Here is a 21,653-nt window from a genome sequence, read left to right on the forward strand (position 1 = left end):
AGGCGTACGCCGCTCTCGACGCAATAATTGGTATTTATAAAAAGCAAACTTGACAGGAAAATGTGCGGTCCTTCACGCAAACTCTGACCCAGGCGTACGCACACAAACGGGTGAAATGAGAAATGGCGACACCGTCGGCAGAGGGAAGAAACATGTGAAAGTGTAAGTGTGTGAAACTGTAGACTGTTGTGTAAAAGAAATGGCAATACTGCCTCTCATAAATAACATGAAGACTTCACAAAGCAAGTCTTACAATTAACAGCCTACACGAACACCCGTTTGATCGATCTGCAGTGTAAAACAAACAAAATCAAATGAAGATTAAACAGAAATGCAAATTAACACATATTTGCAAAAAGAAAAGTGAAATATGTTCTGCAATAATATTAGCATGTTATGCAATTCATCCTCATAACACATCTGTAGCTTGTCAGATGCAATCAAATAGATGGTAATAAAATGCCATGATGCCATCACAATGCGTAATGACGCACAATGGCCGTCATGACGCACATTAGTAATGCCCACACTGTGCCCTCCAAACAACATTTTACTCCTCTTTACTCCTCTTTTCCACCTCGCCAACGATAATTTCTACTTCACATTGAGTGAAGTTACGTTTCTTGGTTTTTCTCTCTGTGTTTGCCATGATTTCGCAATCGATGAATATTAACTTGTGGGCGTTTCACGGACTATTTATGGGCATCTATGGGCGTGACATGAAGCCGCAAAAGCTGCGCTACATTTAGAATTGATTGTGATTTATTAAGGGAAAACTGCGTAGGATGTGCGTGCGCACGGTTTTATAAATCCGAATATTTCTGTGCGTGCGCACGTCCTACGTTTCATCCGTACGCCACTTCTGACGCAAATCCTACGCAAAGTTTTATAAATGAGGCCCCAGATCTTTCTGCTCGTCTTCATCCGCTCACACTCCTCAGCTGATGCCTGCTGGCTGCTATGAACATCTATGAACTTTAAACATCTCTCTGTTTGGAAATTGGAAAAACATCTTCCAAATTATATTCTGGCACTGAACAGAGAGTCGTAAACTAGAGCCTAGATTTAAAGATCAGCAAACTGCCTTCTCCATTGATTTATTTGCTTTGTTGCAACAAAATAGCAACACTTTTATGAAAATGAGCAAACAACAGGATAAATCATTCAAAATGTATAAACAATGGGAAAAAGAAAAAGCAATACAAGTTGAAGCATCTGTATATGAAAGGCAAGTTGGGCAGAACAGGGGGATATGATGGAGACATACAAAAGAGCTTTTAAGCAAGCTTCAGTTAGGCCAATAATTAGGCCTACCCATCAGTTATTGAGGACTTACCCCGGTTTAGCTGCGGCACAGCTTGCCCTTTATTTTGTACAACACACCAATTAAATTAGGCAGAATCACTTTTTATATGTTTGGTTGACTGTTTAATTTTGATAATGAGAGCGCGATGCGCCTGCGCCATCACTTGGATTTGTTCCACTGCTGGGAAATAACTTAATACTCTGTTATTTATAGTCATACAGATAATATGACATCATTCGAAACAGTAAAATGTATATTTTTATTTGTGTACATTCAAAATGACTACAAAATATCATGCCATTGAAAAATAAATAAAACAACATGATGCGCTGCTTTAGCGCGTCTCGGTCTCCTTAGATCTTTCTGGCGCTCACCAAAAATGAACCAAAACACAGAGAATAGCCTTCTTGGCGCGCCTACTTTTGAAAGTCAACATTTATATTTAACGTTAAATGCATTATATATGCCTGAGTAGGGTTGGGTATTGGTTGGGTTTTATCCGATACCAGTACCTACTCTGTATTTTTCTAACGGTTCCGGTGCTTAAACGGTTCTTAAACCGGTACTTAAGAAAACGAAACCGCACACACTTTATCAAAAAAAATAATACCTGTGTGTGTTTTCTGAAAAAGATTTTCAGATTTCTGATAAAATAAAAAATTGTGCTGATGTAGCCGAAAACACTTAAGTTAAGATCAAAATTTTGTCTTCTCATATATATATATATATATATATATATATATATATATATATAACATATGATATATTATAGACTTTTACAAAACAGAGAAATGTCTGACACTGAGCAGAAATATTTAACACACATAGTATAGCCTCATATAAATATACTTGATATACTTCATACTTGATATGCAAGATTTGCTGTTGGCATTAAAATACTAGACTTACCCGAAGAGGAACACTGCAGCTGAACTTGAACTTTAGTCAAGATGCCCAGGCAGCAAGTACTGGCCATCGGGACTACCGGGAGATTCCCAGTGGGCTGACGTGCCTTTTAGGCCGACATCTCATACTTTTTTTCTTTTTCTGTTTTTTGTCTTAACGGACCATAAAACTCGTACATCGGCGGCCCATTCGTTTTGCTTAGTGCGTGCCGTGCCGGTGTAATGCATTAGTTAAAAAAAGTCTGCGTCAGTTTTTTTTTTTTTTTTTTTTTTTCTGATAGCTGACCGGCAAATGAAACACCTTGGCCCATTGGATCTTTTCTTGATTGACACTGGGCTGGTCCGATCACATCTTTAAACACTTCCCCCTTTGGCCTTTGAGCGAGCGTGCAGTGTGTCAGTGTGTATCTGTCAAAATAGTCTGAGAGGAAAAAACGCAAGGAATGTGCAGAGAAATAGCGTGAAAAATAGACACAGGCCCTTCAAGCAGACGCTGTAAAATGTGTCAAAATGTTTTCTGCAGCAGCAGGACCTTCATCAGCTCCCGTGGCTGATGATGAAGATAGTGAGGAGGATAAGGACGGACAGAGATGAGAAAGTGTAGAGCCTGCGTAAGCAGAACAGTTACTTTCAAAACACTTAGGCTATGTCATGAGTGTAGGAACCCATTACCCAGTAACGCATTATTTCCACATGCATAGTTGACCATTACCGTAATTTACTATAAATTTAATGAGACGCGTTTGTAAACCATGTTTTCCGCCAAAATAAGCTCGATGCAGTTTCCGTCAAAATAAAAGATCAAGTGCTTATATGTCTTTCGAGTATAGAAATTAGTACAAAACTAATTGTGAAAGTTTCCTTTATTTTTCAGTGCATTTGTTTTACAATAAATGTCTATTAGTGTGCTGCTATTATTATGGTCAAAATGCCAGGGCCGATTTGCCAGTCCAGCCCTGATTATGTGTCTACCACCGCGGACATTTGTCCTTTATCCTGTTGTTTGTGGATTTTACAGTGAGGCATATTTCTTTGTGCAGACATGAATATTATTCTTTCATATGGTTTTACATGCTATTTTGTATAGGCTACATTTATAAACACTATGCGGACAGGCTAAGTGATGATAGGGCTATGATGTTTGTCCATATCTACAGGGTAAATTAAGAAATGGGAAAGTAAAGTAATAAGTAGTGAAGTTACTTTTCAAATGCAGTAACTAGTAAAGTAATCTCATTACAATTTACAGAAGTAACTAGTAACTAATTACTTTTTTTGAGTAACTACCCCAACACTGCTGATGAGCAATAATGAGCCGGCACGCCCACACAATCAGCACTCACACACACACACACACACACACACACAGAACAGGGGCCTGTTGCACAAAACTAGGATAAGGGATTAAGCCAGGATATCTTGGTGATCCTGGCTCAATTGATCCGTAATCCGGTTGCACTAAAGCTGGATAGGGGGCAGGAGGATATGTTATGGTATAAATTACCATGGAGATTTATTCTGTGGAGCTAGCCTGCTCCAGACCAGGCTAAATTCCAGGATCTATTTAATCTCATCCCTAATGTCAGTCAGCAGTCACCACAAATGGAAACCAATAGTTATTTCACTGCTCACTATACATTGTTATCACATATAACTAGACCCACTGTCATTATTTAAACGTTTGTGATCATTAATTTCAATCATTTTGGATAAATAATGATTTTTAGATGATGTTGCTATCATTAGATAATTTACAGTTTCCCATAGACTAAAAGGCTATATATAAAATGATAGAATATTAGGGCCACAGAGGGGAAAAAAAGACAAGTCATAATATTGTAACCAGTTGTTTTAAAGGAGGACAGTTGTTAAAATGACAGATGTGGGGCATTTCGTGAAATTGTACTTCAGTATGGTTTCATAAACAAAGACATGCTGATGTGCCAGAATATTAAGTATCACATTGTCATAAGTGTCAAAACTGTAAAAAGAATATGTAGCTTTTCTGCAGAAAGAACCAGCCTCATAAATGTATGACTTTATCCTTTTTCCTCAGTGTGGCCCTAGTACTCTGTCATATAAACAAATACACAAATACACATTCCATATGAATATAAAAACACAATGTGTAACATTATGTTCCTTTATTGAATAAGGACAAAACAAAGCAGGTAAACCATCAGCTCCTTTCGAAACTGAAGTCACAGTGACTCTACAAGATGGAAAGCACAGAATCAAAGCATATTATACAAAATGATACATACACATTCAAAGGTCTGTATATAACACACCCTGCATGTCTGCACACTAAAATAAATGCAGGACAAATCCATACACATCAACTGAACAGACAAATGAATGGATGCAGTAGCCTCCCTGCAGCCTTGTATTACACACAGTATACCGCACAAACATCATAAGAGGCCAAATTCGTAAAAAAACGAACCCAAAAAAACCCAAATTCCTCTGCCACCGCAGGACATATTTAACCAAAATTGAAAGCACACATACTAACTAAAATAATTCAACACATATTGGTCCCTCAGCAGCCGACCACTGTCGTCATCAGGGAAGATTGCCGGATTGTCCCAGTCCATGGCTGGTGGCACTCTGGGGGCCCTCTCCTTCCTCAGGCAGGCCACATTGTGGAGGACAGCACAAGCCACAGTAATATCACATGCCCTAACAGGGCTGACCCTTAATTTGTGAAGGCAGTGAAAGCGTGCCTTCAGGAGGCCAAAGGTCATTTCAACTCTGGCCCTGGTCCTGGCATGGGCATGGTTGTAGGCCTGCTGTGCTTCCTGGGGGTCTGTGAAAGGTGTCAGGAGAAAAGGCTGTCAGCCATACCCCCTGTCTCCCAGCAACACACCAGAGAATTCACCTGTCAACACAAAATCTCATCATTACTACCTCATAAACACAGTGATATTCTTGACACAGCCATGATGGTTATAAATAGGGGTTGTGTGGCTTACCTTGTGATAGGCACTGATAGATTTCAGAGGCCCGAAAGAGTCTGGAGTCATGGACTGAGCCAGGCCATTTTGCCACAACATTGCTGATCACACAGTCAGCATTGCAGACCATCTGAAATCATAAGATGAGGAATATTACACCAATCAATGCACATCACTGGCAATGCAGAGTGTTCGTCAATGGACAATATCAAAAAGTTATGTTCACCTGAACATTAATGCTGTGAAAGGATTTCCTATTCACAAAATCGGCCTCATGGGCACCTGAGGGGGCTTTATCCTTATGTGTGTGCAGTCCACTGCACCAATGACATTGGGGAAACCTGTCACACAAAGTAATGAGTATCCTACTATGTGTTAACAGTTGTCCTGTAATTTGTAGATCCTCTTACCTGCAATCCTATAGAACTCCTCTTTGATGTCACAGAGTCTTCTGTGGCCAGGGAAGGAGATGAAGACATCTGCTAATGCTTTGATTAGAGGTGGGCAGATCGATCCTTGAGTATCGATATATCGATACTGACGTGGTATCGAAAAGGATCGATCCTCACATAAAAATATCGATCCAAATGTGTGGGGTTTTTTTTACCAGTAATTTTTATTAATTTAGCACGCAATTCAGTGCGTAAAATAAGCTTCTAAGTGGAAAAATAAGCGAATGTTAGCGGATAATTGTGTAGGCTAGAACTTTTTCTCCTAGTCATCTGGATACAAGACGAAACCAATCAATCACAGAGCGTTCGATGCTGGTGCTTCGCTGAGCTCACAGGACCAGTGCGTTTGGGAAACAAAGCCTTGCTTAGATGACAGAGAAACAATCGGGTATTTTTTTTTTAATAAACAAAGCAAAAGTGTATATAACGGTTCAAAATGTTGACGTCAGTAAGATTTTTTTAATGAAATTAATATTTTTATTCAACAAGGAGCAATGCATTCAATTGATCAAAAGTGACAGTCAAGGGTTTTTCACTGTTAAAAAAAAACTACTTCATAAATGCTGTTCTTTCAACTTTGTTCATCAAATAATTCTGCATCATGGTTTCCACAAAAAATATGAAACTGTTTTCAACATTGATAATAATAAGAAATGTTTCCTGAGCTGTAAATCAGCATATTAAAATGAATTATCATCATGACTGGAGTAATGATGCCGAAAATTCAGCTTTGATCACTTGAATAAATTACAGTTTAGTATGACATAGAAAACAGTTGTTAAATTGTAATATTACAGTTTTTACTGTATTTTTGATCAAATAAATGCAGAAGAGAATAAAAAATTACAGACCCCAAACTTTTAAACAGTAGGCTAGTGTACAATAGTACTTTTACTATAATTAGGGTAGTTTTGTAAAAGTCACTGACTATTTACAGGCGAGTTGAGAGCACAAATCACAAAATATTTAGTAGTCATGAAAACATATTCAGATTTAGCATATTAATGATGCATTCACCTCATAAATCATGACACACTGCTCTAGCACAGGAAAGTGCATAAGTTCAAGTGCATGCTTTTAAAACGAAAAAGTATTGGTATCGGTATCGATATCGGTGATACTGACCCTGTATTTACTTGGTATCGGATCGATACCGAAATTTGGAGTATCGCCCACCTCTAGCTTTGATAGCCAGACACACACTCCTTATTGTGCGGCAAATTGTGGCCTTGTTCAGCTGTTCTGCATCCCCCACTGAGTACAGGAAGGCTCCACTAGCAAAAAAGCGCAAGGCCACACAAACCATTTGCTCCACACTCAGTGCATGGCTCCGTGCAGTGCGGTGCTTAATCCTGGGACCCAGTAGTCTGCATAGATACCTGATGCCATCTGCAGAAAACTCTGTATCTTTCATATAGATGGTCATCAGGGAAGGCCAGTGGGTCCAACCGGTCCCTGAAGACCCTTTCTCGCCTGAAGGCTCTCCTCAGCACAAGTGCTTCTTCATCCACCACATCTCGCAAGAATGGGCATGCCATTGTCAGAGCAGAAAGGAACACACAATTTTGGGCCTTCATATAGGCTAGTGGCCACACCTGGTGCTGGGGGGGTGGGCAAAAGAGGCCGGTGCCTTATAACGATGACTTGGTTGTACTGATTGCTGGGAAAATAAAAAAAAACTTAGAAAGATGCCACCGTCCTGTGTGCTCACAATAAGAGCTCATATGTCATGGCTCACTTGACTTTACGAGAATATACCTAATTTTTATTTTGAGCTGTGTCATCTTCTTGGAGCTGGGGGAGGAAATAAAAATAATGATTAATACATTTGTGTTACAGTTAGCATACAGTGTACATTGAAGGCATATCTCACCTCCCTCTCAAGTTTTTTTATTTCAAGGTCCAGTTTCCTAATTGTCCTCTTTTTTATTTCGGACTCCAGTGCAAGATTTTCCATCTTTTTCTTCTTGTACTGAATGTCTATGTCTGCCAGTTCTATTTGGCGCCGGAGGTGGTTGCCATACAACTTTCTGATAGCTTGTGAGCTCTGTGAACACAATACAATTAGCGCAGCTGGAATTTGGCAGGATGTGGTGTCCTTTTATTAATACGCACTATGTTGCCAGGCTGGTTTTCCCACTGTATAGCATCTGGGTCCTGTAAAAGAAATTAGATTTTTTGATTTTGATGAGGACTCCTCACCATTGTAGAGTAAATAGTACTTTCACAGTCTTAACATGATACCTCATGCCTTCTGGAATCCAGAGAGATGGTCTCCTCCTCATCATCGTCTCCATCATGTGCTGTTGCTGCTGCACTGGGGCTTTCACCCTATCACATTTAATCGGATTCATATTGAAGCTAGTAGACAAGACATGCCAGGCCTACAGTATGCCTTTGATGGAGTACTCACTGGATCAGCATCGTCTGGTGCTTGTGCTGGTGGCTCTAACAGGAACACAGTGCTGCCAGACACTGCAAGGCAATAGGTAAACCAAAGTCAGACAGTCCAAATTGATTCAATATGAATGTGGTTGTATCCCATGTAGAGATGGAAGGACATACCTTGAATGAAGCGGGTGGCATCTTGGGAGGAACCTATGCTCGTCTCTTTCCCCCCAGGGATCCCCTCTAAGACGGGCCTGCCTTTATTTAGCTCCAAGGCCATGTCCTCTGCTGGGGTAAGGTCAGCCTTTGGTGACCCACCACCCGTGCCTTGTCTGTGGGTATTCTTTTTCACTGCTAAAACAGTACAGACAATGTGTGAGCAGGCACCTTCTGGGTACAATATATGCTTGTGCTTTGTTAAATATTAGTCAGGGACCATACCATTCTGCAGAATGTTCTTGTATTTGATTTTGACCTGCTGCCATGTCCGTTTTGGCCCGTTCATGTTTAATCTACATCACACGCACACACACACACACACACACACACACACACACACACACACACACACACACACACACACACACACACACACACACAAACACACACACACACACACACACACACACACACACACAAAAAACACTGCAAAGAATGACTTGGTATTTTTGTCTTGTTTTCAGTAAAAATATAAAAATAAAAAAAAATCTTAAATAAAGATGTATTTTCTTGATTTGCTAAATGACCTAGCAAAATAAGTATAGTTTAGACAAAAAATATAAACTTTAAGTAAATGTGTGCTTAAAACAAGCAAAAAAATAAAAAATCTGTCAATATAATAAGAAAAATTCTCTTGAAATAAGTTTACTTTTTCCATAAACACTTAATTTTAGAAAAGTTCTCTTGTTTCACTGGCAGATTTTTTTGCTTATTTTCCTAGGTAATTTTGCTCAAGAAAATATTTAAGATTTTTTTTTTGGTATTTTTTTTTTACTGAAAACAAGACAAAAATACTAAGTAAGAAAGACATTTTTGCAGTGCAGTGAGCAACCGACCTTGGGTCCTTTGAAAGGCACTATATAAATTAAAGTGATTATTATTATAGCTCATCTATTTATTCAATTAAATTTTATTTATATAGCACTTTTCACAATTGTTTCATTCTGTCAAAGCAGCTTTACATTAATAAAAGCAGGAGAAACACAAAAAAAAACGGTGGACAACATAAGAAGCAGAGTACAACGGCTAAGATTAAACCGTACTGAGCGTAGTAACGTTAAATAATAATGTAAGGCTTTAATAATAATTTATCATAGCTTTATAGTGTGATGGAGTTACTTTACACAATTTCACTCATATCTGCAGTGCATTTCAATTAAAAATTTAACCGTTTCATAATTACAGTACAACTGCGTTTTTGGAGATGTGAATTAAATATTTGAATTGTAATTGTGATGTTTCAGCGGAGCGGTGAGTGTGTAATTGTGCACTACTTACGCATTCAGGCGGTCTGCAATACTTTGCCACGCTTTTTCTCTTTGCTTTATCACTGTGGCGGTGTTGCCTTTCTTCTTAATTATATCTTTTACCTCCTCGTATGCCTCCATGAGGATTTGTGCTTCCGACGGGGAAAAGTACGCGGCTCTAGTTGCCATGGTAAATCAGTTAATCTGTGATCTGTGGCGGGGTCTATTTGAGTGAGCCGTGAGCGCGCACCTATCCAGGATTGGTTTCACCTGGCTTAATGAATCCGTGTCTGCTCATCCTGGCTTGGTCTTTGTGCAACCAATTAAGCCTGGACGCACATGTTTTGGCTTCATTGAGCTCAGCTGAGTCATTTATCCCGGATGTCTTAATTCTACTTTTGTGCAACAGGCCCCAGGAGACAACAGAGAGACATAGGATTTATGAACCGTGACAACTATAGGCTACATTTCATTTTCTCATCAAACATCTAGACTAACGAATGGCTCGGCACAACAGAAGAGCCTAGAAAGGGCTTTCTCTCTGAGTAGACCAGCAGTTGGTCTGAATTTGCTATAACCTATAGCCTATTTTCCGGACTGTTTAGGCTAAGTCACGTTTTATCATGAAACACGCTGTGATTTATTCCAAAGTGACTCAGGCATAGGGTTGGGTACCGAAACCCGGTTCCAATTGGGAACCGGATCTGACATAAACGGTAGTATCGAGACCGAATAAGAACGCAACTTTCGGAGCCTGATTTCGGTGCCTGACTTTTTTCACCGCCCCCTATAAAACATCTCGCGGCACGAATGATCCAATAACAAAACATCTCCAGTTAACCAGCAGAGCATTCATTTAGTTTGTTTGTTAAATAAGAGACGATCTAGCGCTGAACTGTGTTTTTTAAATCAAGTGATCAAAGTGCTCGTTGCCGCTGCGATCAGTGGCGCGGATACAGTGTTTTCTCTTGTGGCTCGCGCACACCGCACTTTCTTCACTCGGACGCGCGCTTCAATACGTTGCAGAGATCGATCTATTTATGAGGCGCCGTCTATATGAGTATGTGCGCGGAGAGTTTGTGTGTGCGTGCTCGCCTCTCATTTCACGCGAATATTTTTTGTCCTTTCGAGCAATAAACTGAAAGTAATGTGAATATTGCCACTGGCCGAAACCCCGTCTCCGTCTCCGTCTCCGTCTCCGTCTTCATTTCCCGCTCCCCTTCGCACCAGCAGCTACGTCACTCAAATCGATCTCTATGACAACGGTGCAACTGCAAGCACACACACACAGGCATGCACGCACCACTTAAACAGATCAGAGCTTTGCACGCAGACAAACACGGCTTGGGTAACGCAGGAAAGCGCGTTCCTATAGTCTAGTAAAGTAGTGTAGTTACCGATATTTTTAGTGTAATGCGTTACTTTATTTCGTTACCCAAAAAAGTAATATCGTTACTGTAATTCGTTACTTTGTAACTTGTTACCCCCAACACTGCTCATCAGCGATCTAGCTCATCATTCCAGTCACCAGCTGCAGCTCATCTCATCACCCTATATATACTCACCACTTTCTCATCTCCTTTGTCAGATCGCTGTTTGTGGTGTCCCGGTGTGTTTTCCAGTCTGCGTTCGAGTCTTGTGCCTTCCGTGTTCCTGTTCCTGTTCGTGTTCCTGTGGATTTACTTTGGATTTATCTCACCTCTGGACTCTCCTCATCGCACTGCTGCACATCCATCACCGGGTTCATCTGGCCACCGGGGTCCCTGCGCCGCTAGCCTGTTCTCTGGACTTTTTCATCATTAATATCACAATAAAGGAGTTTACTTGCATCTTGCTTCCTTCCATCATTTCATGACAGAACGATCTGACCCGACCATGGAAGCATCGAGTGGCTCTTCAAGTTCACTGGAAGTATTTGTGAGCAACAGCATACAGAGAATGGACGCTCAAGAGGAAAACCTCAACGAGACAGCTCGCGCTGTTCAGGCTTTAGTGGCGCAGGTGTCCGGGCTCACCCAGCAGATTCAACAGCTTCGCATTCCCACTGCGCCACCCGCGCCGCCGATTCCCCCACCACCACCAGCACAGCCCTCCCAGTCGGAGCCCCGCCTGCCGGTTCCCGAGTCCTATTCAGGTGAACGTAATTACTGTCGAGCTTTCCTAACCAGGTGCTCAATTCATTTCTCTCTTCAGCCCAGGACATTCCATGATGAGCGAACCAAGGTCGCGTTCGTATTGACGCTTCTGACTGGGAGAGCGGCGCTTTGGGGAACGGCGGTGTGGGAAAATCAGGACGAATGCTGCTCCTCGTTCCAGAGGCTCTCCGACGAGATGAGGCGAGTGTTTGATCGCGCTGTTGCGGGCAGTCCCTGGAGAGATCCGTGTCGGATTTTTCGATTGAGTTTCGAACCCTTGCAGCAGAGAGCCAATGGAACGAGGAGGCGCAGTGGGACATGTTCCTGCATGGGCTGGCTGACCGCGTCCAAAAGGAGATCTACACCATGGACCTTCCCACCAAGCTCAATGACCTCATTGCTCTGGCCCTGAGAGTGGACGCACGTCTTTCCCATGTAGATCGACGTTGTCAACCTAACCATCCTTCTGGAGGGATCGAGGGACAGCATTCCGGAGGCGGGGACGCGGTCAGCCCCGTCCACGATCACGAGCCCATGCAGGTGGGTCGAGCCCGGCTTTCCCGGGAGGAGAAGGAGAGGCGGAGATCCCTGGGTTGGGTACAGTTGTGCGTTAAAAAGGCCCAGCCCGACAGTAAGTATGAGGCTACTGTCGGGTGGGATCTCTGCCGAGAAGACCTCATCAACATCTACTCTCCTTCCGGTAAGACTTCGATGGTCAACTCACCTCCACGACTGTCGAGCACTTCTGGATTCAGGGGCTGAGGGTAATTTCATGGACCACACTTTTGCACACAAGTTTCAAGTTCCCCTCAGACCCCTCACGCACCAGATTGCAGTACACGCCCTCAATGGTCAAAAGCTCCCCACCATTTCACTGGCCACCGAAGACATCACCCTCATCACATCAGGCAATCATACTGAGACCATCTCCTTTTACATTCTGGACACTCCTCTTGCAACCATCGTCCTTGGTCACCCCTGGCTCACCCGTCACAACCCCAAAGTGGACTGGCAGTTAAAGTCTGTGTCGGCGTGGAGTAATTTTTGTCATAAGTCTTGTCTGGTGTCTGCTTGTCCGTCTGTTTCTGTCCCTGTGTTTCAGGAGGAGGCAGTGGATTTATCTAACGTGCCCGCGGAGTACCTGGACCTGAGGGAGGTGTTCAGTAAGTCTCGGGCTGCTTCTCTTCCCCCGCATCGTCCCTATGACTGTGCTATAGAGTTATTGCCAGGTACGTCTCCACCTAAGGGCAAGTTATATTCACTCTCTGTCCCAGAGAGAGAGGCTATGGAGAAATACATTTCTGATTCTCTAGCAACGGGGTTCATCCGGATGGATCGTTGCGACCTTGTATTGATTACCGGGGGCTGAACAGCATCACAGTAAAGAATACTTATCCTTTGCCGTTGATGTCTTCAGCCTTTGAGAGGTTGCAGGGAGCATCTATATTCACGAAATTGGATTTACAGAATGCTTATCATTTGGTCCGCATCAGGGAGGGGGATGAGTGGAAGACCGCTTTTAACACCCCCAGGGGGCACTTTGAATACTTGGTTATGCCTTTTGGCCTTTCCAACTCCCCAGCGGTCTTCCAGGCACTTGTCAATGACGTATTGCGTATGGTTGATCAGTTCATATATGTCTACCTGGATGACATATTGATTTTTTCGTCGTCTCTCCAGGAACACGTGAAGCACGTCCGACAAGTGCTTCAGAGGTTGCTAGAGAATGGGCTTTTTGTCAAGGGGGAGAAATGCGCTTTTCATGCACAGTCTGTTCCTTTTCTAGGCTACATCATCTCGGATGAGGGAATGCGCATGGATCCTGAGAAGATCAAGGCTGTGGTGGATTGGCCAAGTCCAGATTCCTGTAAGGCCCTACTGAGGTTTCTGGGGTTCGCCAATTTCTACCGGTGTTTCATTCGCAATTTCAGCCAACTAGCCACGCCTCTGACCGCCTTGACCTCCCCAGAACGACGTTCAGGTGGTCAGACGCAGGCGAGGCTGCGTTTGCCAAACTGAAGGGTTGCTTCGTTTCAGCCCCCATCCTGATAACCCCTGATCCATCACGTCAGTTCGTGGTGGAGGTCGATGCGTCAGAGGTGGGGGTAGGTGCAGTGCTATCCCAGCGTTCTCCTTCAGACGACAAGATGCATCCTTGCGCGTTTTTGTCTCATCGTTTATCCCCTGCCGAGCGCAATTATGACATTGGCAACAGAGAGTTGTTGGCGGTCAAGTTAGCATTGGAGGAGTGGCGCCACTGATTAGAAGGGTCGGGGGTATCTTTTATCGTCTGGACCGATCACAAGAACTTGGAATACATTCGGACTGCTAAAAGACTAAACTCCAGGCAGGCTCGGTGGGCTCTTTTTTTCGGTCATTTTGATTTTACTCTCTCGTACCGCCCGGGTTCCAAAAACATCAAACCCGACTCTTTATCGCGTATTTTTGACCGCTCCCAATGCCCGTCTACTCCCGAGTGCATTTTACCAGAGACTCTATTCATCTCTACACTCACATGGGAGATCAAATCGAAGGTCAAGAAGGCCTTAGAAGGGGTAACGCCTCCGGCCCGTTGTACACCGAATCGTTTATTTGTGCCTGAGGGTTTACGGTCCAGCGTTATTCAGTGGGGACATTGTTCCAATGTGGCTTGCCATCCAGGAGTTAATCGCACAAAATTTTTAGTCAAGCAACGATTCTGGTGGCCTCTCATGGCTCGTGATGTTCACAGTTTTGTCTTGGCTTGTTCAGTTTGCGCCACGGGTAAGACTTCTAATCGACCTCCAGATGGGTTACTTCAACTGCTGCCGGTGCCTTCGAGACCCTGGTCCCATATCGCTCTAGATTTTATCACCGCCCTCCCACCCTCCCAGGGTCACACGGTAGTTTTGACCATGGTGGACCGGTTCTCGAAGGCGGCCCATTTTGTTCCCTTGCCCAAATTACCCTCAGCCAAGGAGACAGCGTTGATTGTCGTTAACCACGTCTTTCAGCTACATGGCCTCCCGACAGACATGGTTTCTGACAGAGGACCCCAATTTGTGTCCAAATTTTGGAGAGAGTTTTGTAAATTCCTGGGTGCGACTGTCAGTCTGTCCTCTGGGTTCCATCCCCAGAACAATAGTCAAACTGAGCGAGCCAACCAGGATTTGGAGAGAATGTTGCGATGTTTAGTGTCCAAGAATCCTTCCTCTTGGAGTCAGCAATTGTCTATGGTGGAGTACGCCCACAACACGTTGCCAGTGTCATCCACGGGCCTATCACCGTTTGAGTGTAGTGTAGGGTACCAGCCACCAATTTTTCCTAGTCTGGAATCCGAAGTCACGGTCCCCTCCGCCCACGCCTTCGTCCAGAGGTGTCACCGCACTTGGACTAGAGCCTGTGAGACTTTACTCCAAGTGGGGGCGCGCACCAAGGCCAAAGCCGATCGCTACCGGCGTAGGCCTCCCGTATACGTCGTCGGTTCCAAAGTGTGGCTTTCTACCAAGGATATTCCTCTCCGCTCCGTTTCGAATAAGCTTGCACCTAAATTCATTGGCCCATTCTCTGTCACTAAAATCATTAGTCCGGTGACAGTCCGCCTCAATCTCCCTCCAGTGTACAGGAGAATTCATCCCGTTTTTCATGTGTCCAAAATTAAGCCCGTTTTCTTTTCTCGCATTAATCCGCCAGCCCCGGTAGGCTTGTATTATTAGTGGATAAAAGCAAGATGAAAAATAAGTTATAACTGTAATTAAACTAAACTATACCTGTTCTGTCTCCACACAGAATATGTTCTCTGGCTCTGATGGCATTATTGTCTGACTCCGGCTCGAACTGAACACCGCTAATACAGTTTCTGTTCTGATATTAGCTCTTGAAGCTCCGCCCCCTGTGCTGGGAGCAGCAGCTCATTTGCATTTAAAGGGACACACAAAAACATGCTGTTAAAAATGATGTGTGGGGCATTTTGAGCTAAAACTTCACACACACACTCTGGGGACATCAGACCCTTATTTTACATCTTGTGAAAGGGTGTAATCGATGCCCTTCAAGCCTGACCGTTGTTGTACACACAGTGCAGCTGTGAATGCAATATTTATATTGTAAGTATTTTAGAACTAGCAGATATTTATTCTACTATTATGATACACCAATCTTACATTCTGAGCAATGCAATACTTGTCAAATATATTTGTTTCAGAGACATTTTCATTGTTACAGCGTCTGTTTCTACAGGAATAAACTTCAACATAAGCCTATACTATCAATGAAGTGGGGTCTTACTTTTTTAATCAGTTTTATTTAGATAAACATGACACAATATAACATAACGACTACATGAAAGCAGCTTTTACTGTAATAAAAAACTCCATTTGTGAGCTTTAGAGGAACTGAAGGGCGTTAATGCGATCCGGACATCATACGCCATATTGATGTTATCATCTTTTTCTTTTTTATTGGCGGCTCGTATTCTTAAATAGAGCATTACCGCCATCTACTGTGTGTTATGTATCAGAAACTCTTTTCCCTCTCCTCCCTGATCAGAAAAAACAACACAACTTTTAGGCCTAACTATATTCTTTCAATTAATTGAGCTCTATTCAGAAATTATATTAATGGACTATCTTCTCCTACTGGATTCAAAAGCTTCCAAAAAGTTAATTGCCGTTCTCCTTTCTTCTGTTAGTTTATTTCTTTCCTCTATACATCTGTTACACTGCATTAATCCACTGTTTCTCCGACTCCACACCAATCACATCATCCTGTCAGATGTTTTCTTATCATATACACTGCTGAATTAAGTCCTGTATGTCCCAGTCTGAGTCTAGATAAAATACAATCTTCTTTCCTCCACCTGAATCCCTTCCTCTTCCTACTAATGGTTGTGTTAAATGTAGATGCCTACCCTTTTGGTCATTATCACAATAAATCTGCCATTTTTAAATTAATGTGACCGAGCGTTCTAACAGGGTTCGCCTAACACTTAGAGATAAGAAAACAATAAACGATAGCAGTTGGAACTCTTCACTCTTCTCCACTTTATTATTCAACACCTCAGATCACCAACTCCAAAAACCCGCGACACTCCAGTACCAAGTGCGCATGACACATGCCTATCTACGGCAAGCCCCGAAGGGAAAAATACATTGCATACACACATATACAACGAGCGCCAGTACATCCAGAATTAGTGCATCATAACAGAATTCAACAAAGTCTGTTACATACGTCCCCCCCTCACAAAATAAACGTCCCCGTTTATGTTTCAGAATAATAACATCAACCGTCATAAACAATAAACAGCTGTGTACAATGAAACACAAAACAGAGTACATAGCACATTACTGTTACTACAACAAGCCTATTAATAGAACACACTTTTTCTCTGTTACTACAGGCTCTACAATAGAACAAATTCAAACGTGCACTCTCCCATACACATAGGTATACAGTTACTTTAATACAACACAAAATCCTTCAAATGGCCCGGAGGCTTATGAACTCTCCCAGTCCTACTCATGTTTTGCTCAGACCCCTTAACTGAACATGGTGAGTCAGACAAAGCACTCGGATCTTTCTGGGGAGAAACACACTCCTCTCCACCAGAAACTCGTGACTCTATGGAAAGAGACTCAGGCTGTGAGTCCGGAACATTGGACAATGTCCGGTTCTGTGACACAAGAGAAACAGGCAATGTGTAAGGCCGCACCCTATTGTAATGCACGACATGCGCCCTCTCACTAGAGTCAAAAGGATCTACAATCCGGTAAGTCAGTCCCTGTTCCCCACATGAATCCATGACTTGCACTATTTTATACGGCCCCTTCCAATGGGGTGCCAGTTTCATGCGGCTCTCCACCGGATTGTGGAGCCACACCATGGCACCTACATCATAGGGCTGGTGACGCAATCCAACATCATGGTACAGTTTTTGACGGTCGTGAGCTGCCTCACTGTGCATACGTGCACTGCTAAATGCAGAGTTCAGTCCTGTCAGCAATTTGGAAACAAACTCAGCATGTGATGCTGACATCTGAGGAACAAGAGCACGGGTGGGTAACAGTACATCAGCAGGGACCCGTGCTTCCCGACCATGGGTCAAGAAGTAAGGTGTGAAACGAGTGCTGGAGTGAGTCGTTGTGTTGTAAGCGAAAGCCACATGTTTCACATAATCGTCCCATTCCCCTCCATAGGTCAAAAGAGTCTTAGCCAGTTGATCAATCAGGGTACGATTAAATCGTTCCACCATACCGTCCGACTGCGGACGGTAGGGAGTGGTGCGTGTCTTTTTGCTCAGCAGATGACAGAGATTCTGAACCACCTCTGCCTCAAACTGACGACCCTGGTCCGAATGCAAAGTCTCTGGAACGCCATGAATCAGAACATAGTCCTCAAACAGACAACGTGCTACTGTCTGTGCTGACTGATTAAGCAAAGCATACAGGTTGACAAATTTGGTGAAGTAGTCCTCAACAACCAGCACATACCGGTTTCCTTTCGAAGTCACAGGCAGCTCTAAGATGTCCATAGCCACTCTTTCAAATGGCCGTACAGACTGGGACCCCCCCATTGGTGCACAGAGGGCTGGAACCGGACCGCGCCGTGTCTGACACGCCTTGCACTGCTCACACCACGCTTTGATGTCCCTGTACATAGAAGGCCAGTAACAAAATTGTCTCGCGCGTTCCCACACACACTCCGAAGAGAAATGGGCAGAAGCTGGGGCCCCATGCAGCTGCAAAAGAATATCCGATATTAGAGCAGAGGGTACAACCATTTGGACTACAGGGGCACTTGTGAGGGGACAGAAAACTGAGCGGCACAACAGTCCATCAATTATAGAAAGACGGTTGAATTCAGTCCAGAGCTTCCGTAAGTACTGAGAAGCTTCTTGAAGTTTTCTCCTGGATGGTCTTTGGGATTGCATCACCCAGCTCAACACAGTCTTAATATCAGGGTCAGCATGCTGCATTGCCCTAATGTCAGATAAGCTGTGTGACAAAACATTCATGGATGACATGCAGTCTGAATTGTCATGTGAGTTGACAGCAGTCGCATCACCTGCCGAATCAGTGACTTCAGAGGAACATGGAATGCCATCTGTTTGATTAGAACTCACCACATTCACTTCCAGTACCTCTTTAACACTGGCCTCTGCCTCGTTAGGGCCAGGTGTCTCAGGGCGGCGAGAAAGCGCGTCCGCATTCTTATGGTTTCTTCCATCTTTGTGTACAATGACCCAATTCAATGGATCAAGCTCCAGAATCCACCTCCCTCTTCTTCCTGTTGGATCATCATCAATGGACATACGCCGAAGTGCCAAGAGTGGCCGATGGTCAGTGATAATGGCAAATGAGGCAAGTCCAATGTAATGCTTGAATTCCCTTACTGCCCACACAATAGCCCACAGCTCACGATCAAAGGTGGACCAACGCCTTTGTGTGGAATTCAATGCCCGGCTGGCGTATGCGACCACATGTTCAAGTCCATCTCTGTCCTGGGCAAGAACTGCACCGACGGCCAGGTTGGATGCATCAGTGTAGATTTTAAAAGGCAGACTGAAGTCAGGCAATACCACTACAGGATCAGATGACAACACACTTTTCAAAAGGTTAAATGATTTGTCGCACTCAGCAGTCCACACAAAGGGCACATTTTTCCCGACGAGATGGTTTAGTGGAGCAGCGAGTTTAGAAAAATCCTTGACAAATCGTCTGTAATAGGAACACAGTCCCACAAAGGCTCTCACCTCAGAAGGAGAACGGGGAACTGGCCAGTTCAAAACTTTCTCTGTGTTCTTTGGATCAGGTTGAAGACCGGTTCGAGAAACGACATGGCCAAGAAAGACCACGTGATCTCTGGCAAGGTGACATTTGCCTGGATTTAGTCTCAAACCAGCAGACTGAATTCTTGAAAACACCTCTCTCATGCTAGACAGGTGTTCTTCAAATGTTTTGTTATAAATTAAAATGTCATCGAGATATACCATGCAGATGTGCCACGGGAGCCCTCTGAGGACAAGCTCCATTAAGCGTTGAAATGTGGCGGGGGCGTTGGATAGGCCCATCGGCATGGACCGCCACTGATAGAGGCCCTGTCCCGTTGTAAAGGCCGTCTTTTCTCGGTCCTCCTCAGCAACTTCCACCTGCCAGTAACCGTTGGAAAAATCTAGCGTGCTGAACCACACTGCGCCTGATAAAGCATCCAATGTGTCATCAACACGGGGCAGAGGATGAGAGTCTTTAATAGTCACACTGTTTAATCGCCTGTAGTCTACACAAAAATGCCATGTGCCACACTTCTTTTTCACCAAAACAACTGGTGACGCCCAGGGACTACAGCTCTCCTCAATGACTCTAACAGGCCAGCCACTTGTTTCTCTATCTCAGCACGTTTTTCAGGGGAAGCTCGATATGCACGCTGTTTGATGGGAGTCTGCTCACCAGTTCTGATGTGATGTTTTACCAGTGTACATCTACTGGAATTCTGTTTGGAGGAGCTGAAGATATCATTGTATTCCAACAGCAATGCTGAAAGCGCAGCTCTCTCAGATTCAGAAATAGGTGACTCATCCAACGACACAGGAGGCGTGACCCTGGAAAAGGTCGCTGCAGCTACGTCAACTGGAGCATGAAACACCTGAACATCTGAGTCACCAACTGTGTAAAACTCACCCAGGTGCATACCTTGTTTTAATGAAATGTCCTGTCCAGTAGGATTCAAAACCCGAGCTTTTGTCAGTCCGTTGTGAACCATGGCAACTGTGTGAGCAACCACGAGACCGGAAGACTCCGCCACATTGGGTTCCAGATAGCCAACAAAGTCACTCGCCAAATGGGCTGCGTTGGGTGTACACACTTTAACTGCCACAACTGACTCACTGAGGGGTGGCAAGTTCATAGCGGCGGCCAGTGACACGTTGCAGCACAGTGGAACAAAATCTTTGCTGGTAAGGAGAGGAACTGAGATGTCCCACAGTTGTAGCTTAGCATGGCTGAGGTCCAGTAAAGCATGGTTCCTCAACAAAAAGTCCCAGCCCAGCAACACAGTCTGTGTGGTTTCTCTTAGCACATGAAATACATGCTGCCACGACTCAGTTCCCAGCTGAAATGTTACTGTGATGGTGCCGAGTGTATCTAGCATTTGTCCATTCACAGCACGGGCTGACACATAGTCCTTTTTCAATGGCCGATTGCGAAGTGTTGGAATTGACATACGGAAATCGGCACTCATGAGAGATACACTGGAACCAGAGTCCACTAAGATCTGAACCTCCACACCTTCAATTATTCCTCTCACATACGACACCAGCTCCTGGCCAGCATCCACAATCACATTGATGTTTTTTGAAATTGAGTCACCATCATCAACATTGTCCATTACAGGGCCCACTGGCAGCATAGCTGGTGTTTGGGCCTCAACATCAGCTAAAGTCCGTTTCCCGGCCCATTGCGGCGCTCCACTCCGCCAGGAGACATGAAACGCACTCCCCGCTTTCTCGAGTCATCCTCAACGCTGTTCCATCTGCGAGGACTGGGGCTAGGGCTGCGTCTTGCAGGAGACTGAGCAGAGTATGAGTCTTTATAACCACGAACATCCATACCTGATGTACGCTCATCAAAGTGTTGGAATGATTTCCTCTCAGGTGAACGGCCCCTCCGCGTGACTGGCATCCACGGCCCCCGCAGACACACTGGCACATTCCACTTGGCTGAGAGCGGCCTCCATTCCACTCATCCATTGCTCTAGGGCTCACACTGGACTTCAGTCTTTGGTTTTCATCACCCAAGCGCCTCAGTTCCATTCTCATATCTCTCATTTCTTCTGTTAATCTATCCACTGCTCTATATAGTCCTCCATTATCCATCACAGAGTGGACAGCAGCCACTGCACCACCATCATTATTACCATAGGCAGCATTAACAGGCATGTAATCAGTCTTTATTGAGTCTCTGGCATTTTCGCACCGACCTGCAATTATCACGGCCTCCTCTAAATCCGTTGCTCCCTGTTCATGGCATTTAGCTCTGAGCACAGGATCCAAACCGGCCAAGAAACGAC

General features: G+C 44.0%; 2 protein-coding genes and 1 long non-coding RNA gene across 3 annotated transcripts in view; all 3 read right to left on the reverse strand.

Moving 5' to 3' along the window:
* Positions 1-21,653, reverse strand: part of LOC309476837 (uncharacterized protein) — a gene marked incomplete at its 3' end in the record, with an annotated part of 180,910 nt that overhangs the window by 123,625 nt on the left and 35,632 nt on the right. The gene's annotated exons all lie outside the window — the stretch shown is intronic.
* On the reverse strand, positions 4,341-9,888 carry LOC309476953. Its single transcript, XR_014198431.1, has 2 exons — positions 9,506-9,888; positions 4,341-5,092 (listed from the first exon to the last, which is right to left on the reverse strand). It is a non-coding gene; the product is annotated as an uncharacterized lncRNA (long non-coding RNA).
* Positions 7,034-8,647, reverse strand: LOC309476824 (uncharacterized protein). Its single transcript, XM_082139964.1, has 8 exons — positions 8,450-8,647; positions 8,186-8,362; positions 8,034-8,095; positions 7,865-7,951; positions 7,736-7,777; positions 7,494-7,667; positions 7,379-7,414; positions 7,034-7,280 (listed from the first exon to the last, which is right to left on the reverse strand). The coding sequence occupies exons 1-7, from the start codon at positions 8,511-8,513 to the stop codon at positions 7,379-7,381; spliced, it is 642 nt and encodes a 213-aa protein (XP_081996090.1). The 5' UTR covers positions 8,514-8,647; the 3' UTR covers positions 7,034-7,280.

Source organism: Leuciscus leuciscus, assembly GCF_965113295.1.
Source record: "Leuciscus leuciscus genome assembly, chromosome: 16".
Classification (NCBI taxonomy): Eukaryota; Metazoa; Chordata; class Actinopteri; order Cypriniformes; family Leuciscidae; genus Leuciscus; species Leuciscus leuciscus.

Coding starts and splice junctions, on each gene's coding strand:
- LOC309476824 (XM_082139964.1), bottom strand. CDS start 8,513: ATGAACGGGCCAAAACGGACATGGCAGCAGGTCAAAATCAAATACAAG. Junction 7,952..8,033: donor CACCAGACGATGCTGATCCA/GTGAGTACTCCA, acceptor TAAATGTGATAG/GGTGAAAGCCCCAGTGCAGC. Junction 7,668..7,735: donor AAAACCAGCCTGGCAACATA/GTGCGTATTAAT, acceptor TTGTGTTCACAG/AGCTCACAAGCTATCAGAAA.